The sequence below is a fragment of the Perognathus longimembris genome, chromosome 1 (genome assembly GCF_023159225.1).
Source record: "Perognathus longimembris pacificus isolate PPM17 chromosome 1, ASM2315922v1, whole genome shotgun sequence".
NCBI classification, from domain to species: Eukaryota; Metazoa; Chordata; class Mammalia; order Rodentia; family Heteromyidae; genus Perognathus; species Perognathus longimembris.
Window position 1 is genome coordinate 129,835,672 of NC_063161.1, and position 21,852 is coordinate 129,857,523.

General features: G+C 51.9%; 1 protein-coding gene across 5 annotated transcripts in view; it reads right to left on the reverse strand.

The window, feature by feature from the left end:
- Positions 1–21,852, reverse strand: part of Cntfr (ciliary neurotrophic factor receptor) — a 39,874-nt gene that overhangs the window by 11,160 nt on the left and 6,862 nt on the right. For 3 of the 5 annotated variants that reach the window (XM_048366258.1, XM_048366425.1, XM_048366344.1), the window contains exons 2-4: positions 19,948–20,072; positions 5,714–5,798; positions 1,526–1,762 (exon numbers count right to left, since the gene is read on the reverse strand). In XM_048366258.1, coding sequence (XP_048222215.1) covers positions 1,526–1,762; positions 5,714–5,798 — 322 coding nt within the window. In that variant the 5' untranslated portion in view covers positions 19,948–20,072. Of the gene's footprint in view, positions 1–1,525; positions 1,763–5,713; positions 5,799–19,947; positions 20,073–21,514; positions 21,577–21,852 lie in introns of those variants that run through there. The other 2 variants (XM_048366503.1, XM_048366587.1) reach the window with 2 other exon arrangements.

Here is a 21,852-nt window from a genome sequence, read left to right on the forward strand (position 1 = left end):
CAGTTAAGCTAGTCCTGCATTTCTCAGTATGACCAACAGGGGTCACTCTACCCTTGGCTTGCAACTTGAAGACAGGGAATACCATCCTTTTAATTTAAGCACATTCTCCACCAAAATGTATTTATGTATATCATTCATTCCCACTGGTGAGTCAGTACTTTGTGGGCAACTCTTCAGTAACATCTCACATGATTTTGTATGGTCTTTTGACAAGAGTCTTTCGGTGGGTCTAACAATGGGTCTGTCTGGGGGACAGATCCTCCTCAAGTCTCATAGGTAGCTTCCAAAGAATAAAAGGAACTATCTTTTAGCTGTGGGGTAAAACACACCCAAATGGGAGCCTGAATCTTTGGCTCAGGAGTAAAGAAACAGAATGTTTTCTGAGCATTTGTTGTGTTGATTTCATCATTGTGCCTCCTTTAAACTACTTTCCCAAATCACACTCACCTGGTCTTCTACCTTCCTACTGGCTCTTCCTTCTCTCTCTTTGTGGTTCACTTCTTCCCATCAATCCTTTACATGAGGATGGTCTTCAGGGCACAATTCTGGGTTGTCTTCGTATCTCACCATCTTTTCTTTGCCCATCTCTCCCCTCAGTCACAATTACACAGCTGACAACCACCCAGATGTCTACTTTTCCCTTTACCCTTGACCCTCTGATCCACTTGCTACCACTTACCAACTCCTGATTGTTCCCCAAAGACTCTTCATTCACTATATCTGTAGAAGATGTCTCTCTGTGGAGCTGAAGTTTCCTTGCCAACTTCTGCAGTTATTTGCCTAACAGCTTTTTGTTTTGGTCCATCATGGGGCTTGAACTCAGGGCCTGGGCACTGTCCCTGAGCTCTGTCCCTCAAGGCTTAGAACGCTACTACTTTGAGCCACAGTGCCACTTCCAGTTTTCTGGTGATTGATTGGAGAGTCTCATGGACTTTCCTGCCTGGGCTAGCTTTGAACTGCGATCCTCAGAGCTCAGCCTCTTGATTAGCTAGGATTACAGGAGTGAGCCACCAGCACCCAGCTTGTCTAAGAGTTTTCTCTGGCCTGCTTTCTCAAGGCCCACTTTGCCTGCCAAAGCACCAGTCCAAAAATTCTGGGGAATTAAAACATCCCCCATGTCAGGAGAATCCTTCCACAAATAATGACAGGAATGAGCATATAAAAATTTCAGCTCCTTCATGCCTCTGAGGTAAACCTTTCTTCTCTGTACCCAGAACTCCTTCAACAGTACCTCTAGTTGCCAAGGAGTATCATCTTAATAACTCATGCATTATTGGCTTAGCTTCTTTTTTCTAAATAACTTTCCCATTCCTTTATGGAATTTTCATCACCTGTCAAATAAACTATTTGCCTACAAATTCTCATCTTTGATTATTCTAGCAAAACTCAGATCCAGCCACTGTCCCAAAAAGCACACTCTCTTTTCCTCCCCTGCCTCGTACCCAAAAGAGGACTCGATTTGGGCTAGAGGTCTGGGTGTCAAGGAAGTTGGGAGGTCATAAAAGAGGTCAGAGGCAACACTTACAGCCCACATGTAGCAGGACTTGGTGGTGCAGGTGCCAGGAGTCACGGTGGAAGCAGGCATAGAGACCACTGTGGCCCAGTTCCAGGCCATGGAGCACCAGCTGAGAGCCGTTGAGCAGGTCAGGGGTCAGATCTGTCCCATTCACCCGCCATGTCACAGCTGCATCCCAGTTTGCTGTTCCACAGGGCAGTGTCACATCTGAGCCCAGGCGCTCGTACTGCACATGGGGTGCCTCTGCAGGGCAGGGAAGACACAGGACAAAATTTATAAGTCAGAGCTCTGCCTAGCAACACCAGGTGGAAGTGTGTGGCTGAGACTCGGTGAGGTGCATAAGCGAGTCACAGAGGTGTTCTGTGGCTGACCATGTGAGTGCTCATGGAGGTAGGCTTGTGCAAAACTCTGCAGCTGTGCAAATATGCAGGTATAAGTATTTTCACTTTTGTATGTATGTGCATGTACAGGGGCTGTGTGTGTATGAGAGAGACGGAGACAGAGACAGAGACAGAGAGACATTGAAGTTGGAAGGATCTACTCTCCAGTGAAAATCCAGTTTCCCTCCAACCTGGAACCACCCAGTCCCTGAATCCTTTAAAAAGTTTCCTGATTCCTATGACCCTCTTGCTACTAACAAGCTATACCCCTGGTCACTGACATGGTACTTGGGCAAGTTGGTGCTGAGGGATGCCACTCACTCTGTCTTGTCTGTCTGTCTCTCACCCTCACCTGAACTTAATTCTGCCCAAGCCATTTTCAACCCCTCACTCCCTGCAAGACTTAGGATAAAGGGAGATGGGGCAGGCCTTAAAGTGAACCCTAGGGAACTCCTGGCTGCTGTCAACTCAGTGAGGCAGGAACTACTTAGGGGGTTGGAGGACTGGGACTGAATGACCATTCCTGACCATTCCTTTCCTGCCCCCAGGAGGGGCCTGTCAGAGCCAAAGAAAACCTCAGCCCTGGCCTCAGCAACCCAGGCGTGATGGACTGAGCCCAGGAGACTGGAGACAGAAGAGTGGAAGGGAGCACCTGTCCAGAGGCAGCGCCAGGTTGGGGAGGCAACAGTGAGTGGGACAGAAAAGGTCAGAGAGGCAGATCCACCAGCAGCATCAGGAATGCAGAGTCAGTGAGGTCGGAATCTGAGGACACCCCCCACCACCACACCCACACCCACACCCCATGTTTCTCATCATGCCTCCTGAGCCTGGAAGGACAGATGCTTCCCTCAGCCTGGCCAGATCTGTAGAGCGAGGGTGGGAGGGGATAAGGGAGAGGGAAGGGGCAGTGAGGGGGGCTGCGGGATCCCTCGTTAACACTCGCTCACATCTCCCCTCCAGAGAGCCACCCCGCTGAGTTGGGGGATTTTCAGAGGCAATTCCTGTTAACGAGCCAATTAAGTTGGGCCAGTGGCCTCTTAATTAGACTTGTTAACACCACCAGGACTGGGGGGGGGCAGTGATCCCCCTGAGCCCCTCAGCCGCCCCTCCCCCGCAGTCCAGCCCCCTCCCCAGGGCTGCTTTTTCTCTGTGCTGGAACATCTGTCCCTGTTTGCTGCCTCTGTCATCCTTCCTGAGCCAGGGTCTCCGTGTCTCCAGTGTCTTTCTCCCTCTCTGCCTGTCTGTGCCTTGCCCCTCTCGGAGCCTCTCTGTCCCTGTCAGAGGAGAGGGAAGCAGGAAACCCAGCCAGCCCTGACCACTTGTCTGTGGAGCTTGGGACAAGCCGAACAGAGGATGAACAGGGCGGAAGGGCGGTGGCTGGGGGCCTTGGAGGCCACAGCTGTGAGGCTGAATGGGGGCCTCCCCCTGACCAGAGGCCCAGTGTCCAAGACTCAGGCCATTGAGTCGTTCCCCCCGCCCCCCAATACACAAGCTCCGGCCACTGAGCCCCCTTCCAGCCTCCTTTCCAAAAACCTGGAGCTTCCAGGAAACATGCCAAGCCCCTCTCTCTGCAACCCCCCCTCCCCCCCACGGAGACTTTGCATCCAGCTGCCTAAGAGGCTGAAAACTGACCGTTGAGGAGGGGGTGTGGCCATCAGGGTCCCATAGGCAACACATCAACACTGACCAACAACGGCATAGAACTAACATGGACTAGGCATGGCACTTCAGTACTGGGAGACAGGTACAGCCACAGATGAGGAATTAGCAAATCAACAACACAAAAAATACAATAGTAGTGGAATTATATACTTTGCTCACAAAAGAAACAGGAACACAACCATACAACAATGACAATCTGAAGATAGAAGGACGGGGCAGGAAGAAAAAAAAGACAACACAATGACAAAGACAACTATAAGCTATAATGCAGAGGCAGAAGGGACAACACGACATGATGATCACAACAGCTTCAATAACACAACAATGGAAATATACACAGCCTCACAACAGCTTCAAAGAGGGCTGTGGTTTAATCCTTTGTTTCTGGACAGCTCTCCTCCCGCCCCTTGGGTGCCCCTACTGATGTGCTGTCCATTTCAGAAATTAAATCAAGCAGCAGGGGGAGGATGGGGTTCTTGGCCCTGACACGGTGACAAATGCTCCAAAGGAATCAGCTGTGAAAAGGTTGTTAGAAGCCAGGATGAGAGACAGAGACAGGATGAGGTCATAGACATGAAGAACACAGAGGGACAGAGCTGACGGCTCCCTCACACCTGTGAGCACAGGCTCACATGGGGACCACATGCCGGAAACAGACCCCCCCAGGGCATCCTAAGCAACTTCACATCCACATACACAGAATGAAGACAGTTGCCCTCAAAGAAGTAGCACACATAGGACAGTCATCCCTCTACAAGGTTACAATCACACAGGCACACAGGGCATTGCCCACACTTCAGAGATGGTAACATCTGACACACGATGACACATATGTATCAGAAGGCCACTGCCACCCCAGAGGCACAGTTACACCTGGTGAGGACAGGGAGTTACATAGGGGCACCACTTAACAGGGACACAAACACACAAAGAGAAACAGAAGCTATCACATGTGGAGTACAGTCTCAAATACAAGCATACAGCCCTAAAAGGACATGGTCACCCTTACAGGCAATGTCACACATGTGGGTATAGCCCAACAAGGATACAGCCACACAGAGAAACCACTTTGAGCAGAGATATGCTCTTACCTGCACAAGTGAACAGTCTCATACACTCAGGAGATGTGGCCTTACGCCAGGGCCTTGGCCATGTGCAGCCCTCTTCGCATAGGTAGAGACCTTTGCACACATGGCAGAGACCACTGGCAGGTTCTGGATGGGTACAGTCAGCTGCCCTAGGGACCCCCTAGGTTCTCTCTAGGCCTCACTTGTGGTATCATAAGAAACGATAGAAGCCTTCACTTCCTACCGTCTGCAGCCTGTAGCTTAAAGGGATGGCAGAGCTCATCTCATCTATGGGGGTCCTCTCTATAGCTGGGCCCTGAAGAAGCCCTGTTCCTTCCCTGTTTCCACCTTTCTCAGCCAAAGTGGAATTGGGAAAGTCCCTGTGGCTATTTGGGGTGCTACTTCAAATGTGGTGGAGGGGCTGATGTGAAGAAGGCCCATGTTTCCCCAGCAGAGGGCCAGTTCCTTGTGGGAAAGATCCAGACTTCACTGGACAAAAAGGTAAAAGAAGAGCAGGAGAGCGCCTATAGTCCTGGCCCTGAGCAGTCCCTCTGTTCTCTGGCCATTCAGGCTGACTGCATCTCATCCTTAGGATACCACCAGCCCTTTCCCATCTGTTCCCCTGCCTGTCTCACCAGCTGGGCCCCCATCTTCCTCCTAGGATAAGGTTGAGGGTAGAATGTGACCAGTAGGCTTGCCCACTGTCTCCTATCAGTGCCCCCAATTGTACTCTCCCATATATCTCCTGAAGGAGATATCCCCTTTTTCTCAAAAACTCCACTAGAGCACTGTCCCTAGCTCCCTTCCCAGCTCCTATCCCATCCACCCCCAATCTCAGCCCTTCCTAGTGAAAACAGAGACAGATCATTTCAAGCCAGAGACTTGATTAGCCTGACCTCCCAGGCATAACTGTGGAGGGTTGTGTCTATGATATAACAATGGGTCACCCTGCATATCAGTATCACATGACGTCTCCCTCAGGATGCCCAGGTGTGACTATGCCAGTGAGTGCCAATGTGACTCTTGGATAGTGTCTGTGTGCAGCTACGCCAAGGAGGATTTATACACAGCTCCCCCTAATTACTCACCCTGTGGACTGTGTCTCTGGGTATAGACAACAGCAGCGGCAGCAGCAAGCACAGCACAGCAGGCCCACGGGACAGGAGCAGCCATCTGTTGGAAGAAACAATGAGGGAAGAGGCAGCATCAGCCCAAGCAGGAACCTCCTGGGGAGCTCCCTGTTCTCAGACAAGACTGGGAAATCCCAGTGCATTTGGGGCCAGGACATCTTGACCCCAAGCGCCCTTCCTAATGGGGCACAGGATCCTCTTCCAAGCAATGGAAAGCAACATTATTGGTATCTGTAGGAAAAGTTAGCTAAGATAATAGAAGACAATCTATAGTGGTTTGCTGTTCAATAAGCCTTCTAGGGTCAACCACAGATGACTTACAGAACACTAGGAATGCCAGGGTCATTTTTCTAATACATCTATATCTATATCTATAAATGTATATGTATATGTAGGGAGCGAGAGAAAAAGAAAAAGATGTCACACACATATATACTTTACTGGTGAGGTTGGCTAATTAGCTATGAACATTGCAAATGGAAAGAGTAATCTTTTTTAATTTTATTTTTTGTTGATAATAGGCTTAAACTCAAAGCCTGGGCACTGAGCTTTTTTTACTCAAGCTAGCACTGAGCTTTTTTTACTCAAGCTAGCACTCTACCACTTTGAGCCACAATTCCACTTCTGATTTCTTAAGTGGTTAGTTGGAGATAACTCTCATGGGCCTTTCCTGCCTGGGCTAGCTTTGAACTACAATCCTTGGAGCTCAGCCTCCTAGTAGCTAGGATTACAGGCATGAATCACTAGTGCAAGAGTAATGGTTTTTTGGTGTTTTTTTTTTGGCCAGTACTGGGCCTTGGACTCAGGGCCTGAGCACTGTCCCTGGCTTCCTTTTGCTCAAGGCTAGCACTCTGCCACTTGAGCCACAGCGCCACTTCTGGCCGTTTTCTGTATATGTGGTGCTGGGGAATCGAACCCAGGGCCTCATGTATACGAGGCAAGCTCTCTTGCCACTAGGCGATATTCCCAGCCTGTTTTTCCTATTTTATTGCTTATTATAAAGGTGAAGTACAGAGGGGTTAAAGTTACATATAGATAGGTAAAGAGTACATTTCTTTTTGGACAATGTCACCCCTTCCCTTGTTCTCTCCCAGTCTTTCCCTCTCATCCTCACTCACAAACTGTATAAACCATTTTCAACATAGTGTCTAATGAGTACCACTGCTGCATTTTTCACCCTTTGTCCCTCCATTTCTGTGCAAGAGTAATGTTTTAATTGGAGGTCCGTACTTTTCTAAATTGCCTTGAATGTGAGGCCCCCTGCTGTGTCCCTGGTGACAAAACCTGAAACCTGGATGCTCAGGAGCTCCTTGGATCTCTTGTTAGTCCCTGGCTGTCCTGCCGTGAGCCTGGCCACTGGGTTCTTAAAAACAGAGTACCAGGGCAGTGACACATGAGCCAGGTTGGATGTGGCTTTTGCTTTATTGTGCAGGAGAAAACAGAGGTGTTTTTATATATTAAGTCCTTATCAGGGACCTCAGGCCCTTCTTTACCCTAGCCCCATGCCTCCCAGTAGCCTGATCCTTCCACCAGCAGAGGTACATTAGTGACTCTATCTGCGCCCATGCAAGCACACAGTACCCAAGGACGCATTCCCAAGAAGCCAGGAGGGGTTCAGTGGCCACCATATGGAATCTTGCCTTCTGGGAGGGGATCACTGCTCCTGCTCCTGACCCAGCACACACTCCTGAGAGCAAGGAAGTAACTATTTCCTACAGAAACTGCCCCAAATGACAACCTTTCCTCCCCAGTGGAGGAAAGAGAGGGATTGTCAATCACACAGAAACAAATACAAAGAGAGACAAAGGACACTACTACATAATCTAACCAGGGCCCCTGTCAGATACAGTCAGCCTCAGAGCAAAGATACCGGCCAGAAACACGAATTCACAAACATACTAGGGACTGTTAAAGGAATCATCAGACAAAAGTAGGTATAACCAGATAAGTGAGAAATGGTCAGAGAATAGTCAGCACAATCAAAAGAATTGCCAGAAGCACTGTGAAACACAGCCATACCTGAGCAGACACGCCCAGAGGAAAAGCAAGGAGAACAGGCAAAGAAGCCATCAGTGACATAGCCAGAGCTAGAGACAGTCAGAAACAGTGCCAGGGAAACTGTCTGACACACAAGCAGAGAAATACCAGAGGAACTGAGAGACACAAACAGGCATACACCCAGACAAACAGCTACAGAAAAAGCCAGAACCACAGCCAGATGCTCAGTCAGGAAGTATCTACACTACTAAGAACACTGCCAGAGACACCATCAGACACGGCCAAACACCCTGACAGAGATACTGTCAGCAAAACAATCAGAGGCACCATTAGAAATATTGCCAAAAACAAAAAAAAAAACAACAGCTAGACCCACAGCCAGAGTAACTGACAGAGACATACTGCCAGATACACCCTGAGAAAGTGCCAGAGACACAAACTGCAGATAAAAGCTAGAATCAGCACAGACATGGCTTTAGCTGTGGGGAGATAGAGGTGGGCATCAGCCTGTAGCAGTTGGGCTTCTTGGGAAGAAGAGAAGGGGAAAAGGCTTCCTACTGGCCTTGGCTACTCTCCACCCTTCCCAGGAAAGTCTCGAAGGTTCTGTGAACCTGCCTCTTCTCACGGCCACAGCTACAAATGCTCTGATTGTCCCTCTCCTGGAGAGGGGATCGTTCCTCTGTCCATGTGGCCTCGGATACTCTTAAGTGACTCCTGAAGCCTTACTTACCAGTTAGCCTAGCTCCTGATCCTCAGCCACGCCCCATCTTTAGCCACCCTTCAGGCCTTGGGGGTAAAGACCAGGAAGTCATACAGCCAGCATGCTAGGGAACTCTGAATTCAGAGCTGGTTATAGAGAACCTACCTGGTTCCGCACCTCAGCCCAGAGCCAATAGCTCTCAGATTCCCCCCGACACCCACCCCCAGCTGTTGCTATCTCCACCAGCCTTTCTCCTCACAAAATCACAAAAAGGAACACCTGCCACCTACAGGCCAGGTTCACTGCCCAGCACATGGAAGCAGGAGCCGGGGCATAGACAGCAGACAAGCAGGCAGAGCGGATGAAGGTTAGCTCACAGAGAAAGGCAGAGCCTCTGGCTCCCTGCTCCTGGGTTTCATCCAGGTTAGTGGGGAAAGATGGTCAGACATGAATACAGCACATACCCCCATGAGCTTGTACACGCACACATGTGCACACACATACACACATACACACACACACACACACACACACACACACAACTCAGGCCCCTATGGGGGAGGGGTAGCTTCTTCATCAAAGTCGCCTCCATCAGCCCGATGAGTTACTGTAAGGGCCGGGCCCTGGGCCAACGGGGCTGCAGCCACAGGAGACGGGCGCTGCTGAGAGCAAGCTAGAGCTGCAGAGTGGGGGTGGGGTACCAAAGCAGACAGTGCAGGTCAAGGCACCCAGAAAAGGGAGAGAGCCCAAGAGGAGTGAATTGGGGGGGGGGGGTAAGGGAGACGGGCAGAGTGCTGAGGAGAAACCCAGAGGGACCAGAAGAAACAGAGACAGAAATGGCAGAACAGATGCAGGGAGGAAGACAAGGCACAGAAGGATGTCAGGCATTCCAGAGGGAGGAGAGAGATTCAGAGGGTCTCTGCCCTCCCCAAAGCATCTAAGGAGGCCCACCCACCTCCTCTAGCTAGAGAGAGAAAGATGATTGGTGCATCAAGAACTGATGTAGGGCAAAAGCAGAGCTCATCTACGTAGGGCTGGATTTTTTAGGGATCTAGGAGCCCATCCCCAGGGGATAAACTACACCAGGATCCACTGCCTCATGTCTATAATTCTAGCTGCTCATGAGGCTGAGATCTGCAGATTGAAGTTCGAAGCCAGCCAGAGCAGGAAAGTCCATGAGGGTCTTATCTCCAAAGAACCACCAAAAAGCTGGAAGTGGAGATGTGGCTCGAGTGTTAGAGATCTAGCCTTGAGCAAAAAAGCTCAGGGACAGCACCTAGGCCCTGAGTTCAAGCCCCAGGACAGGCAGAGAAAGAGAGAACTGAAACCTTGTCCCTGCCCTGCAGCCTCTGAGGATCCTGAAAGTCCTAGGCCCACTTTCACTCCCTGCTTTCCTTAGAGTCCTAGCAGGACCCATTCCCCATATGGGGAAGCTAAGGCTGGAGGCATCCAAAACATACCACTGGAATGGGTGCTGGTGTCTCACTCATCCTGTAATCCTACTGACTCAGGAGTGAGTTGAGATCTGAAGATCCCAGTTCAAAGCCAGCCCATGTAGAAAAGCCTATAAGATTCTTTTTGTTTGTTTGTTTTTAATTTGGTTGGTCATGGGGCTTGAACTCTGTGCCTGGGCTCTATTCCTGAGCACTTTTGCCCAAGACTAAAACTCTACCACTTTGAGCCACAGTGCCACTTCTTATTTTCTGGTGGTTAATTGGAGATAAGAGTCTCATGGGCTTTCCTGCCTGAGCTGGCTTTGAGCCACAATCCTCAGATCTCAGCTTCCTAAGGATACAGGATTACAGGCAGAAGAACCAGTGCTCAACTTGTAAGATCCTTAATCTTCAACTAACCACCAAAAAAAAGGGGGGTGGTGGAAGGGGAGCTGTGGCTCAAGTGGTAGAGAGCTAACCTTGAGCACAAAAGCTCAGGGACAGCTCCCAGGCCCTGAGTTTAGACCTAAGACTGACATGGGAAGGAGAGAGGGAGGGAGGGAGGGAAGGGAGGGAGGGAGGGAGGGAAGGAAAAGCAAGCAAGCAATGTAGAATTGGATCTGTGGCTTATATGGCAGAGATTGAACCTTGAATGGAAAAAGCTAAAGGACAGCACCCAGGTCCCGAGTTCAAGCCTCATTACTGGCACACACACACACACACACACACACACACATACACACACACGCACACGCACACACAAAACAAACAGCAGCAAAAGAAAAAATACCACACACGCAACTGCCCTGCCCTGGCTCACCTCATGCTTCCATCCCAGGGCCAAGAGCATCTTTCCCAGGAATTTTCCAAGTCCACACCCTAGGACTCTGGGATAGGTTTGGACGATAAATGCTATAGAATCCCACATAAGAGATATGCAGGTGGCATGCTCCCGGTAAGCCCTTGAAGAGATCAGCCCCAGAATGAGAAGGGAATGGAGGACACCCCACCAGCAAGAAGGGAATCTAGCACCCAGCAGAGTAAGAGTCCAGCACAGTTTCCAATATGAAGCTCCACTGTCATCATTACTTACACACACAGGTGACAAGACAAATACTGGGACCCCAAATTACTGCTATTGTGACATAAAGACACCATTACATGGTGACAACACTCAGAGGAAATGATACAATAACATTATTGACAATAACACACAGCGATGTTGACAATCACCATGATAACAAGAAATGATGCAGTGATTGACAGTCACATACAATGATACCAACAGGGTAATGACCCCTGTTGAGAATGTCATAGTTGTAGTGATAGCAACCTCAAGTGAAAGATTCAGTGAGACTGAATAACAGACTGAGTAACAATGAGACCGAATAACACTGACACAGTGACTCAGGGATGTTGATTGGCTCTGTGACACACAGAAAGACACCAGTCCAATCCACAATAATATTGGCACCCATGGAGGCTGACAGTCACCATTAGCAACACTGCCAGACATATTGCTAGCTACCAGATAAATCACCAGATGTTAGGTCTGGTTCAGGACATAGGATCCAATTCTCCCTCTTTTTTGTTTTTGTTTCTGTCAATGGTAGGGCCTGAACTTAGGGCCTAGGTACTGTCTGTGAACTTTTTCCGTTCAAGGCTAGTGCTCTCCCATTTTGAGCCACAGCGCCACTTCAGGTTTTCTGGTGGTTAATTAGAGACAAGAGTCTCATGGATGCTCCTGCCTGGGCTGGCTTTGAATGGAGATCCTTAGATCTCAGCCTCCTCAGTAGCTAGGATTACAGGCATGAGCCACCAACACAGCCCATTTCTCCCTCTTAACAAGCCCCAGCAATATCCCAATTAACTGTGCCCTCACCTTACCCTCTGCCCAACTGACAGCAGAACCTGTGGAAGGCTCCAGAACTGAGTTTGGGAAAGCCTTGATTTATCCCGTAGAATTGTAACCAGCAGTCTGGGTTACCAAGAGCAAACCTGGGGAGTCCCTGCCACAATCAGGTTGGGGTGGGAGGTATGAACACCACTGACTAGGTCTCAGCATAGCTATGTTCAAGTGTTGATCTGCATTCACGTGTTCTGAGCTTTGGGTAGAGGCTGGTATAAGGATCAGCTAGACTCAATCTGGCCTGGACAACACACAAACAGGGAAGCCACTGCGGTGACCCCAAAGCAAGGTTACCAGTCCACTTCCAAGATAGGGGATGGAGACTTGAAGGTCACTGGTTAGGACATCCAGCCATTTCTGGTGAAGAGGGTAGAATCAGGCATCCTCAACTGATGGAGGGCTTCTGGCCTGGTAACTGAGGTGACTTTTCATAGCTTCCAGTCTCCTTCAGCAAACCAGACTCTAGAATCCCATGACATGAAGAAAAAGGATACCTGGGGCTGGGAATGTGGCTTAGCAGTAGACTGCTTGCCTAGCATGCATGAAGCACTGAGTTCAATTCCTCAGCACCACATAAACAGAAAAAGCCAGAAACGGTGCTGTGGCTCAACTGGTAGAGTGCTAGCCTTGAGCAAAAAGAAGCCAGGGACAGTGCTCAAGCCCTGAGTCCAAGCCCCAAGACTGGCAAGAAGAACAAAAAGAGGGGGGCGGGGAAGGAGGGGGAGGAGAAAGAGGAGAAGGAGGAGGAGAAGGAAGAAGAAGAAGAGGAGGAGGAGGAGGAGGAGGAGGGTACCCTTTTCTTTGAGTTTTCATCTCCTTCCCCTCAGCCCATAGCAATTCCAGAAGCAAGCAAAATCAGGACCCAGCATAAAGTAACTCATGCAAATGCCTAGTGATCTCTGCTGGCCGCAGAACTGCAGAGGAATGAGCATGGAGCCAGGAAGAGAGACATACACTTGGAGATGGAGAAAGAAAATGAGAAGCAGAGCAGGGGCAAATATGGACCAGGATACAGTGGGCAGGGAAAAGGAGCCTTGGATTGATCAAGGGGGAGCCTGGGAGAGATAGGACAGATTGGAAGCTCCAGGAGGAGGAGGAGGGGCTGAGGCTGGGAGGCCCCAGATCCCATCAGGCCTAGGCAGCCTGGACAGCGTGGGCGGGGGCGGGGGGGGGGGGCGGGGGCAGAGTCCTGAGAAGTCCAGAGGCTGGGGAGGGAACCAGGCTGAGGAGGGAAGCCTGGCCCCTGGCAGCTGGCCCTGCAGGCCCCCCACTAGGGAGGGGATGCAGGTCCAGGTCAGGGGCCAGTTCTTGGGCTTAATATGGCTGGCCACAGACAGGCCCATACTCCCTGTGGTCTCCCTTGTCTCTCTGATTCTCATCTCTGGCTCTTTCTCTTTCCCTCCTTTCTGAACCCAAACCTGCTCCTCTTCTCAGCTCTTGGTACTACCACCTTAGGTGGTGTAGGATCCAGAAACTGAGGCTGGGGTCAGGATTCAAGCTACCATATCCCCTTCTCACCACTACATCCCCTTCACTAAAGGCCAAGTCTCAGTGTTCCAGGGAAGTACCCTGTGGCAGCCAGGCCTCCTCCTCCTCTTGGAAGTGGGCAGGAGAAGCCGAGCACCAGTGGGAGGGGGGCCAGAAGGGAGGCCGAGCCAGCGGTCCCCCAGCTCCAGCCTCTGGCTGAGGTTGTGGAAAAGGAGGCGGCCCAATGTGAATGAGTTGGGGGGGGGGCAGTTATCCGCACCTGCTGTTGTGACCTCCACAGCCGGAGATGGGGGCCTGGGGGGGACAACAAGATTCCGATGGATTTTGGCAGCAGCCTCAACTCTGAAAGCTCAACCCCCACCCCCAGTCTCTTGCACTGTAGGGACCCTGAGTTCAGCATGTGCGTGCCCTGCTGCACGTGTGTGTACGTGTATGTGTGTGTGTGTGTGTGTGTGTGTGTGTGTGTGTGTTGGGGAGGGAGGACTGGGGCCCTCCTGTGATGAGCCTGGCTGGGCAGCTGGGAGGTGTCCTAGGGAGATGGGAATCTGTCCCACCAGCCTGCGCCCACATGTGGAGGCCCACTTGGGGCTCTGCAAGCTGTGGTGACCCAGGCATAGGATTGTACATGCTCAAACACACTAGTCTGTGCACACACAGCCCTTATATATGTAGAAGGCCTGGGCTTTCTCCTTTGAAAAAAGTCATCCCCTTCCTCAGAAGTGCATATCCTCACTTTGGGGCCCATGGCTCTGGACAGCTTCATCGAAACTAAAGCACAGGTGCCAAATCCCCTGCTCCACGAGGCCAGTCCAGAGTCTTCCCGGACTTTGAGCAGAATTAGGAGGACCCCTTCACCTCACCCAGGAAAGGCCCTCCTACCAGTCAGGTCAAGTATGGGGGGAGAGGAATGCTGCCCTTAATGTTGCAGCAGGTTAGACAGCTGGAAGAACTCCCCAGGAGGTGGAGGATGGGGAAAGCTATAGGGTAAGCTGATTCCCCCTTCGCTGGGGGTGACATGGGGGCAAAAAGGAACCTACAGTAGGCAAAGGGTTGCTGGAAGAAGGCTGCAAGGCTGGGTCCTTTAGATGGATAGAGGATGAACAGACAAGCTCTCCAGACTTGGAGGACAGTTCAAAAAACCTGTTTGTCTCAGCATCTCCTCTCCCATCTCTGCTATGGTGCCTTTGAAACCTACAGAAGCTCATGTGCAAATTTGTACACACACACACACACACACACACACCAAGGGGTGGGGGCATGAATACATGTGAAGCATGAGTTTGTAACAAAAAAGAACTGAAGGTACAGCCTTTCCAGCAAGCCAGAGTTGAGTAAGGGGACAGGGCTTGGACCATCTTCATGGAATAAATGTTTTTTTTTCTGCTCTCTCTGCCACCATAACATGCATGTGCACCCTGCAGGCTATTTCTCAGGAACCTTCTGGGCTGCTGGGCAAGAGCAAGCCATCGTTCCTCCCTTTCCCCCCCCCCCCCCCTCACAGTGGGAAAGGCAGAGCAATCTGTTCCTGATGGGTAAACACGGGCATGAGTATGCACACACACATGCTCATGCACACCCCATCAATTCAGGTCACACAGGACCCAAGGCTCACTTCACCCCAGGAGGAAGCGGACTCTCACTGCTACCCAGCAGAGCTCCTCAGAGTGCCCCCACCTCCCCATCCACACAGCCAGAGCTCTACAGACACACCCGGGCAGCTCACACACACTGCCACTCGGTTCGTCAACATGACCACACATCATGGCCTGCCATGTGGACACTATTGCCACTACCTCACACACATTGGTCTGTGTACACATACACATTATAGTCACACACACACAGTTGCACAAAACAGTCATGATTTCACATATGGATACCATCACAAACTCCCAACCTTCTACACAGACACCATTATATACTTCCAGAAACCCAGAACCTTCCAGTCACCCTCAGCCTCTCACATCCTCACGCCCACGATGGGAAGTACATAGATCCACACACAGTCACACCACACTGCAACTTCAGGTTGCCTTGCTGTGCTGAGACAGGAGAAAGCCAGATGGCTTAAGGCAGGAAGGGAAAGGAGAAATTTTGTTGGTTCCTCGAGGTAAAACAATAGGCAATTATTCCTCAGGCAGCTCCTCCTCCTCTAATCCTCCTTTCAACAGCATTAGGCTGAACGGGAAGATCCAGGTGAGGCAGGGGGTAGGGAGGAGGTCCTATGGGGGTAGAAATGATGGTGCTGGTAGCAGTAGGAGCACAGGAGGCAGAACCCTCCCCCCCCCATTGCTCCCCATGCCTTTCTGCTTACCCCTCTTGCCCCTTCTCCAGAATAAGAAGTAACTTCTCTCAGCCTAACCACGTGCTGGATAACCGTAGGCATCAATGAAACCTCTCTGTGCTCATAACTGTTGCTAGGGCACCTACAGGTCAGGCTGCTATGCAGAAGGGGTGGGGAAGGGGAGGGAAATGAGGTCTTGCCCTCACCACTCCCCCATGGCCATCAAAACCCTGTCTGTCGTCACTGTCAGGTCAGAAGAGAGGTGGGGGCAGATGCCCAGCAGCCAGCAAAGTGGGTGCTCTCCCAACAAATCACTGAGGACCAGAGCCTAAGGCACCTTGGACCCTGCGGCCACACCCACCTGTCACTGGGGATGTGGAGTCACTGTCCAGGCAGAATGGAATCTAGGCTATGTTGGCCAGCCCCCACCTGGGGAACAATTGGCAATGCTGTTCACAACCTTCCCCCCTTTGCCACTCCAGGTGTAGCTGGGGGCCTGATGCCTCCATCCTAAAAGGAGCCAGACAAGACAGGCAAACACCAGGACCTAACCTAACAAAGCAGGCTGGGCATTCCCACACTAGTCGGATGATAGGGTCCTGAAGAAAGCAGTCCTGGGAACAAAAACAAACAAGAACACAGGCAGCAGGGTATAAGGAGACCAGGTGAGGGCCCCCCAAACCAGATAGGCTGTGGAGCCAAATGAAAGCCAGCAATGGGGATTCAAGCTAGCTAGGAGGTGTGATCAAATGAAGCCAGGCTTCGGGAGATCAGATGAAACTAGGCAAGAGGCCCACAGGATGTGAGAAAAGAAAGATATCAGGAGCTCATCCCCTTGTCTAGATGTCACCCCTACACCCTGGGCCTCTCTCTCTCTCTCTCTCTCTCTCTCTCTCTCTCTCTCTCTCTCTCTCTCTCTCTCTCTCTTCTTTCGGTAGTCCCCCCTCCCACCCAGGCAGTGATCTCCTCCTCCCCCCCCCCTCAGGCCAATGGACACAGCCAGAGCCCCCTCCCCTCTCAGAGAGGCCTGGTCCGTCTGCAGCCAATGGGCCCCGGCCCCATCCCTGGGACCTCAGGAAGTCCCAGTCCCTCCCACCGGCTGCAGAGGCAGGGGGGCTGAGGGGTGGGGGGGGGGGAGAAAGAGAAGAGAAGAGAGACAGCTTGGCAGGGGGAGCGCCGAGCAGCCGCGGGGGGCGGGGGCCGGGGAAGGAGCGGGAAGCGCCGAGGCGGGCTGGCGGGCCGGCGCGGGCGGGGGCGTCTCGGCGGCGGCGGGATGACCCGGGTCCCCGCAGGGGAGCCCCAGGGGTACCGCCCCGCGGGCATCGGGTCCCCTGGGCCAGAGACTTGGGGTCCAAGTTCGTCCCAGCCAGGCTCGGGGAGCAGGAGCAGGCCCCCACCCCACCCCCCGAGAGTCCTGGAGGGCGAGAGGCCGGGCCGGGAGCGACGGGGGCCCGAACCCGCGAGCGAAGGGATGGGATGGGGTCGGGGAACCCGGGGAGCGGGCGAGCAAGCGGGTCGGGAGGAGGGGGAGGACGGAGCGCGCCGAGAGCGAGCGAGCAGAGGGAGCGGAGGGAGCGAGTGAGGGACGGCATGCAGTGAGGTCATCTTTTGAATCTAATTGTCTGAGTCAGGAGGAGATGTGGCACTTGATGCTGGGGGAGGGGACGGGAAGGGACCCCCGGGCTCCCGCCGGGCCCCTCCTCACACCCAGGGGTGGCCAGCGCCACCTCTCCTCTTCCCTCGCCCGAGGCGACACCGCCGGGTCTCAGGGCTGACCTCAGGCCGCCCCGGGCATCCACCAGCAGCGAGGTGCAGAACAACTGTCCCAGCCGGGGGACCTTCTTCCTCCTCCCCAAGGGTGAGCAGGGTCTCTGCAGGCCCGGGTCACCTTCCCACGTCTTGCAGGGGGGGGGTGTGGAAAGGAAGGACCCCAGCCCACTCTCTCAAGTCCTACTTTAGCACTCTAAGAACGGGGGTGGGAGGGGGGGCGACTTCAGCCCGCCCTGGCAGTTACCTCGGTGCACTGTAGGAAAGGGGCTGGGGACTCGTTACTTCCTGCACTGGGAATTGGGTGGAATCTGGAGGCAGTTCTGGGAGTGAGGGTGCCATCGCCAGCCACCCTGCCCTCCCGGTCCTTTTGCGTGTGGGGAGGGATGAGGACCCTCCACGGATCAGAGGGCATGTGTGTGTCGGGGGTGGGGGGGGGGAGGGTGTCTCCCATACCGCATTCGGGGATCTAGAGCCAGACTCCTGAGATCCCCAGAGGCTGCCCCAGGGACAGATGGAGGGGGACAAGTGACCAGCGGGGTCTAGGCCTGTAAGGGATGCACACCCATCCATGTATAGATGAGTACATGCACGCACACAAGCACACACACACACACATTCACGGGGGGGGGGGGCACCAGGCAGCTGGGGATGCTCACTGGAAGGGCCACACACCACTCCCCTCACCCTGTGGGGGAGGGGTGATAAATATTTAAGGGGCTTTTAGCTCCGAAGGGGCTGAAGCTGGGGTGTGGGGGGGGGGAATCCACGCTGCCTGATTAATGGGGTTACGGGCTTGGATCAATCCGTCCGCCTGCCTCTCCCTCCTCCCTCCTCCTCCCTCCCTCCGCCTAATGCGCTTTATCAGGAGACGCTTTTCTGACTTGGCAGCGTCGGGCGTTTTAAATAGACCCATTTAGAGCTGGGGTTGGGGGAGAAGGAGGGGGGTGGAAGGAGACAGAGATTGAGACGGGCTGGGAGACAGAGACAAATCAAGGGGAGAGACGCCCCGGAAGAGAGAGACCAGAAGAGGAGAGAGACAGAAGGAGAGGCAGAGAACTGAGATGAGAGACAGGGGATGAAACTCCTGCGGAGGCTAAGGTGATGGGAGGCCAAAAGGAAGGGGGGGGGGGGGGACACCTAAGGAGCCGAAACAAACACAAAAGGAGACAGAGAGGGAGGAGAGGAGGCACCAGCAGCAGAGACAGGCCCAAAGAGAGGCTCTCTGCAAGGGCTGAGTGCTAGCCTGAGAGACAGCAGATATCTTTTATTTCCAAAAACAGTTTTTCATCCACTTTGTTAAATTAAAAAGCTGTTTTTAAAGTGGTGCTGGAGGTGCTGCTAGGGGAGGGTAGATGAAACTGCCAAGTCCTCCCTCCTAGGCCTCCTCCTTGGCCCCCACAGAAGCTGCCTCAGCCTGAGCCCCTGGGGTGTCTCCAGCTCCCCTGCTTTCTGCGAGCCTCTGAGATCCCCAGGGACAGGGTCAGGGCATCTGAGCTACTGTTCACTGGCAGGAAGTCCTTCCTGCTGTCTGGCCTCAGTCCCTCTTGCTGCAGGAAACTCACTCTCTCCCCTGAGCACTCCTCCCTCTTTTCTAGTCTCTGTCCTAGCTCCCTAACAGTGTCCCCAACTTTTTGGGAAAGGAAGACTGCATGCCCTCATAGCTCAGTAGTCCACTTTCCCAGTAAGCCTGCAAGCTCCCAGGTGTACCTCCAATTAATATCATCTATCATTCTGTAAATCTATTTCCTAGTCTCATCCCATTTGAACTGCTAGCACATACCTCACTCCAAGTCCTTGGGTCCTCTGGGAACTGTGGGGTAGAAAGCTTAGCTCTCTATAACCAACCATTCCCCACTGCTCTCCAGGGCCCTGACTCCATCTAAGTTCCTTTTAAGGCCATGTGTCAGCTTGGGATATCCCACTCCACTCTCAACAACACCCCAGTCCTAGTTCTAAAGGGTTAGTGCCCCCCACCTTCCCGTCCCAGGCCGGGAAAATGGCCAGTCTGTTTGGGAGCTGAGATGAAAAGCCCAGCCGGCCTTTGTGGGCCTCTGGCGGGTTTTGGACAATAGGCCCTTCCGTTCCGCTCCAGTGCCTCGATTCCTTGGATGCCCCCACCCCCGGGCTGCCAATCCAGGGGCCTTGCTTGGACTGAATGAGAGGCAGAGAGAGTCAGCCTCAGACCCACAGCTGGCCCCAGAAGATTCTGGACCTTCCGACCTGCCATTCCACCTCCTTCAAGCCCAGCTGCTCCCTTAATCAAGCCAGAGAGATGTCTGGAGGGCAGAGAGAAAAGCCAAAGGCACCAAAACCTAAACATTCCCACATCTGAGATTGCACACCCCTTCAGTGTAGAATGTTTCCTGACCTGGCTTTGCCCTTGCCTGTGTGATCACGGGTAAGTCTCTTCCCTTCTCTGGGCCTAGCTCACAGGCGCATGAAAAGCCTTAAGCCACGCTAAGCTCAACATCTCAGGAGGAGGGACTGGGGGGGCAGAGGGAAAAGATCTCTGTCTTTCAGGCAGGCAGCCCAGACCTACAGCCCCAAAGCACCCGCCAAATGCCCTGAGACCATTCTATCTACATGGGCCTTTAGCACTCACACACTTACCTTTTCACTACTGACCACACTCCACACACATCAAAATCCTCCTCCTCCTCCGCTTCCTCCTCCAGACCAAAGTCTTCCCAGGACTTCCAAAACAAGGAGGCAGGATGATGTGACAAGGTTGGATTCTAGAAAGGCAAAGGGAACAAATCAGAGGTCACAGAGAAGTCACAGGTCTTAGTCCAACTGATTCCAAACTTAATACCCACTACAAGAAGGAGAGACTGAAGTGGGTGAGAAGTTAGGGTAGTACAGTGTTTTTCCCACACTCCCGAATGAGTTCTGTTCTAAAACACAAGGCCAAAGGCCAGAAGACAGTGGCCCGAGACCACTCCACTCGCAGGCAACCCAAAATTCTCACACAAGCAGTTTGCAGAACTAAGCACCTCCACATCACATACTTCCTCACACTTACACTCACAGAGAGACAGGGTCAGAGGCAGGCCTCAACATCTGCCATCATAACATCCTTTTCCCTGTCACCACGATGCCTTACTGAGCATCTTTCATGTGCCATGATGGCTAGGCAACTTATATGTTATCTCAGTTAATCCTTGTGACTTTCTCATGAAGTAGATTCTATCATTTTGCCCACATGAAAGCTATGAAAACTAAAACTCAAAGAAGTGACTTGCCCAAGACTACAGAGCTATACTGCAGTCCATAGCTAACTCCTAAGCCTTTCTACAGTACCAATTTGCCCCTACAGCACTCTTGTCCACCTGCACAATGCCCTTCCAATAACAGCATTAAAAAAATTCCAAGCTGGGTGTTGGCAGCTCACACCTGTAATCCTAGCTACTCAGGAGGCTGAGATCTGAGGATCACAGTTCAAAGCCAGCCTAGGCAGGAAAGGCTGCGAGAATCTTATCTCCAATTAACCACCAGAAAACCAGAAGTGGCACTGTGGCTCCAAGTGTAGAGTGCTAGCCTTGAGCAAAAAAGCTCAGGGACAGTGACCAGGCCCTAAACTTCAAGTCCCACGACCAAAACATTAAAAAAAAAAATCCTGCTAGTACTGGAGACCAAACCTATGCTAGGAAAGCACTCTACCATGGAGCTATATCCCAATCCCAAGCTAGTAATTATTCAGGTCCTTGGTTAGACAGCCATTGTGATAAGCTCTTAACTTAGATTTATTATTATTATTTTGTTGGTTGTGGGGCTTGAACTCTGGGCCTGGGCACTATTCCTGAGCAATTCAGCTCAAGGTTAGTGCTCCACCACTTAAGCAACACCACCACATCTGGTTTTCTGGTGGTTAATTGGAGAGAAGAGTCTCATGAACTTTCCTGCCTGGGCTGGCTTTGAATTGCGATCCTCAGATCTCAGCCTCCTGAGTGGCTAGGATTACAGGCGTGAGCCACTAGTGCCTGACTTTAACTTAGATTTTTACTCTGAATCATTCAAACAACCCTCAGAGGTAATCCTGGTTCCATTTTACAGCTGATGACATGAGATAATCAGTTTTCCCAAAGTCACACAACTGGCAGATGCTAAATGTGCTAGCATTGAACTCAAGGGTATCTTAATGCCTCAACAAAATCAGACCACTCAACAGGCCCCTCACCTTCTACGAGTTCCCAGGAAATCTGGAGTATTCAACTGCTCCTCAACAGGTCCTAGATGTATCTGCAAATGTATGATTAGGTGCTAAACACATGCCAATGAGAAACCTGCCCAGATATGCAGATACCTCAAACTACAACACTAAAACAATGTAAGAGACAGGACAGCTAGTAGTGAGGAATATACACCCACCAAGACAGGGCCAAAGACAGGGAGACAGAGAGGAAGACATAGACAAACATCAAACCAAAGAATGACAAGAAGATGGAAAACGAGACAACAGAAGTAGAAGAGGTTACAGGCTGACATGAAAACACAGACACACACTTAGTAAGCACA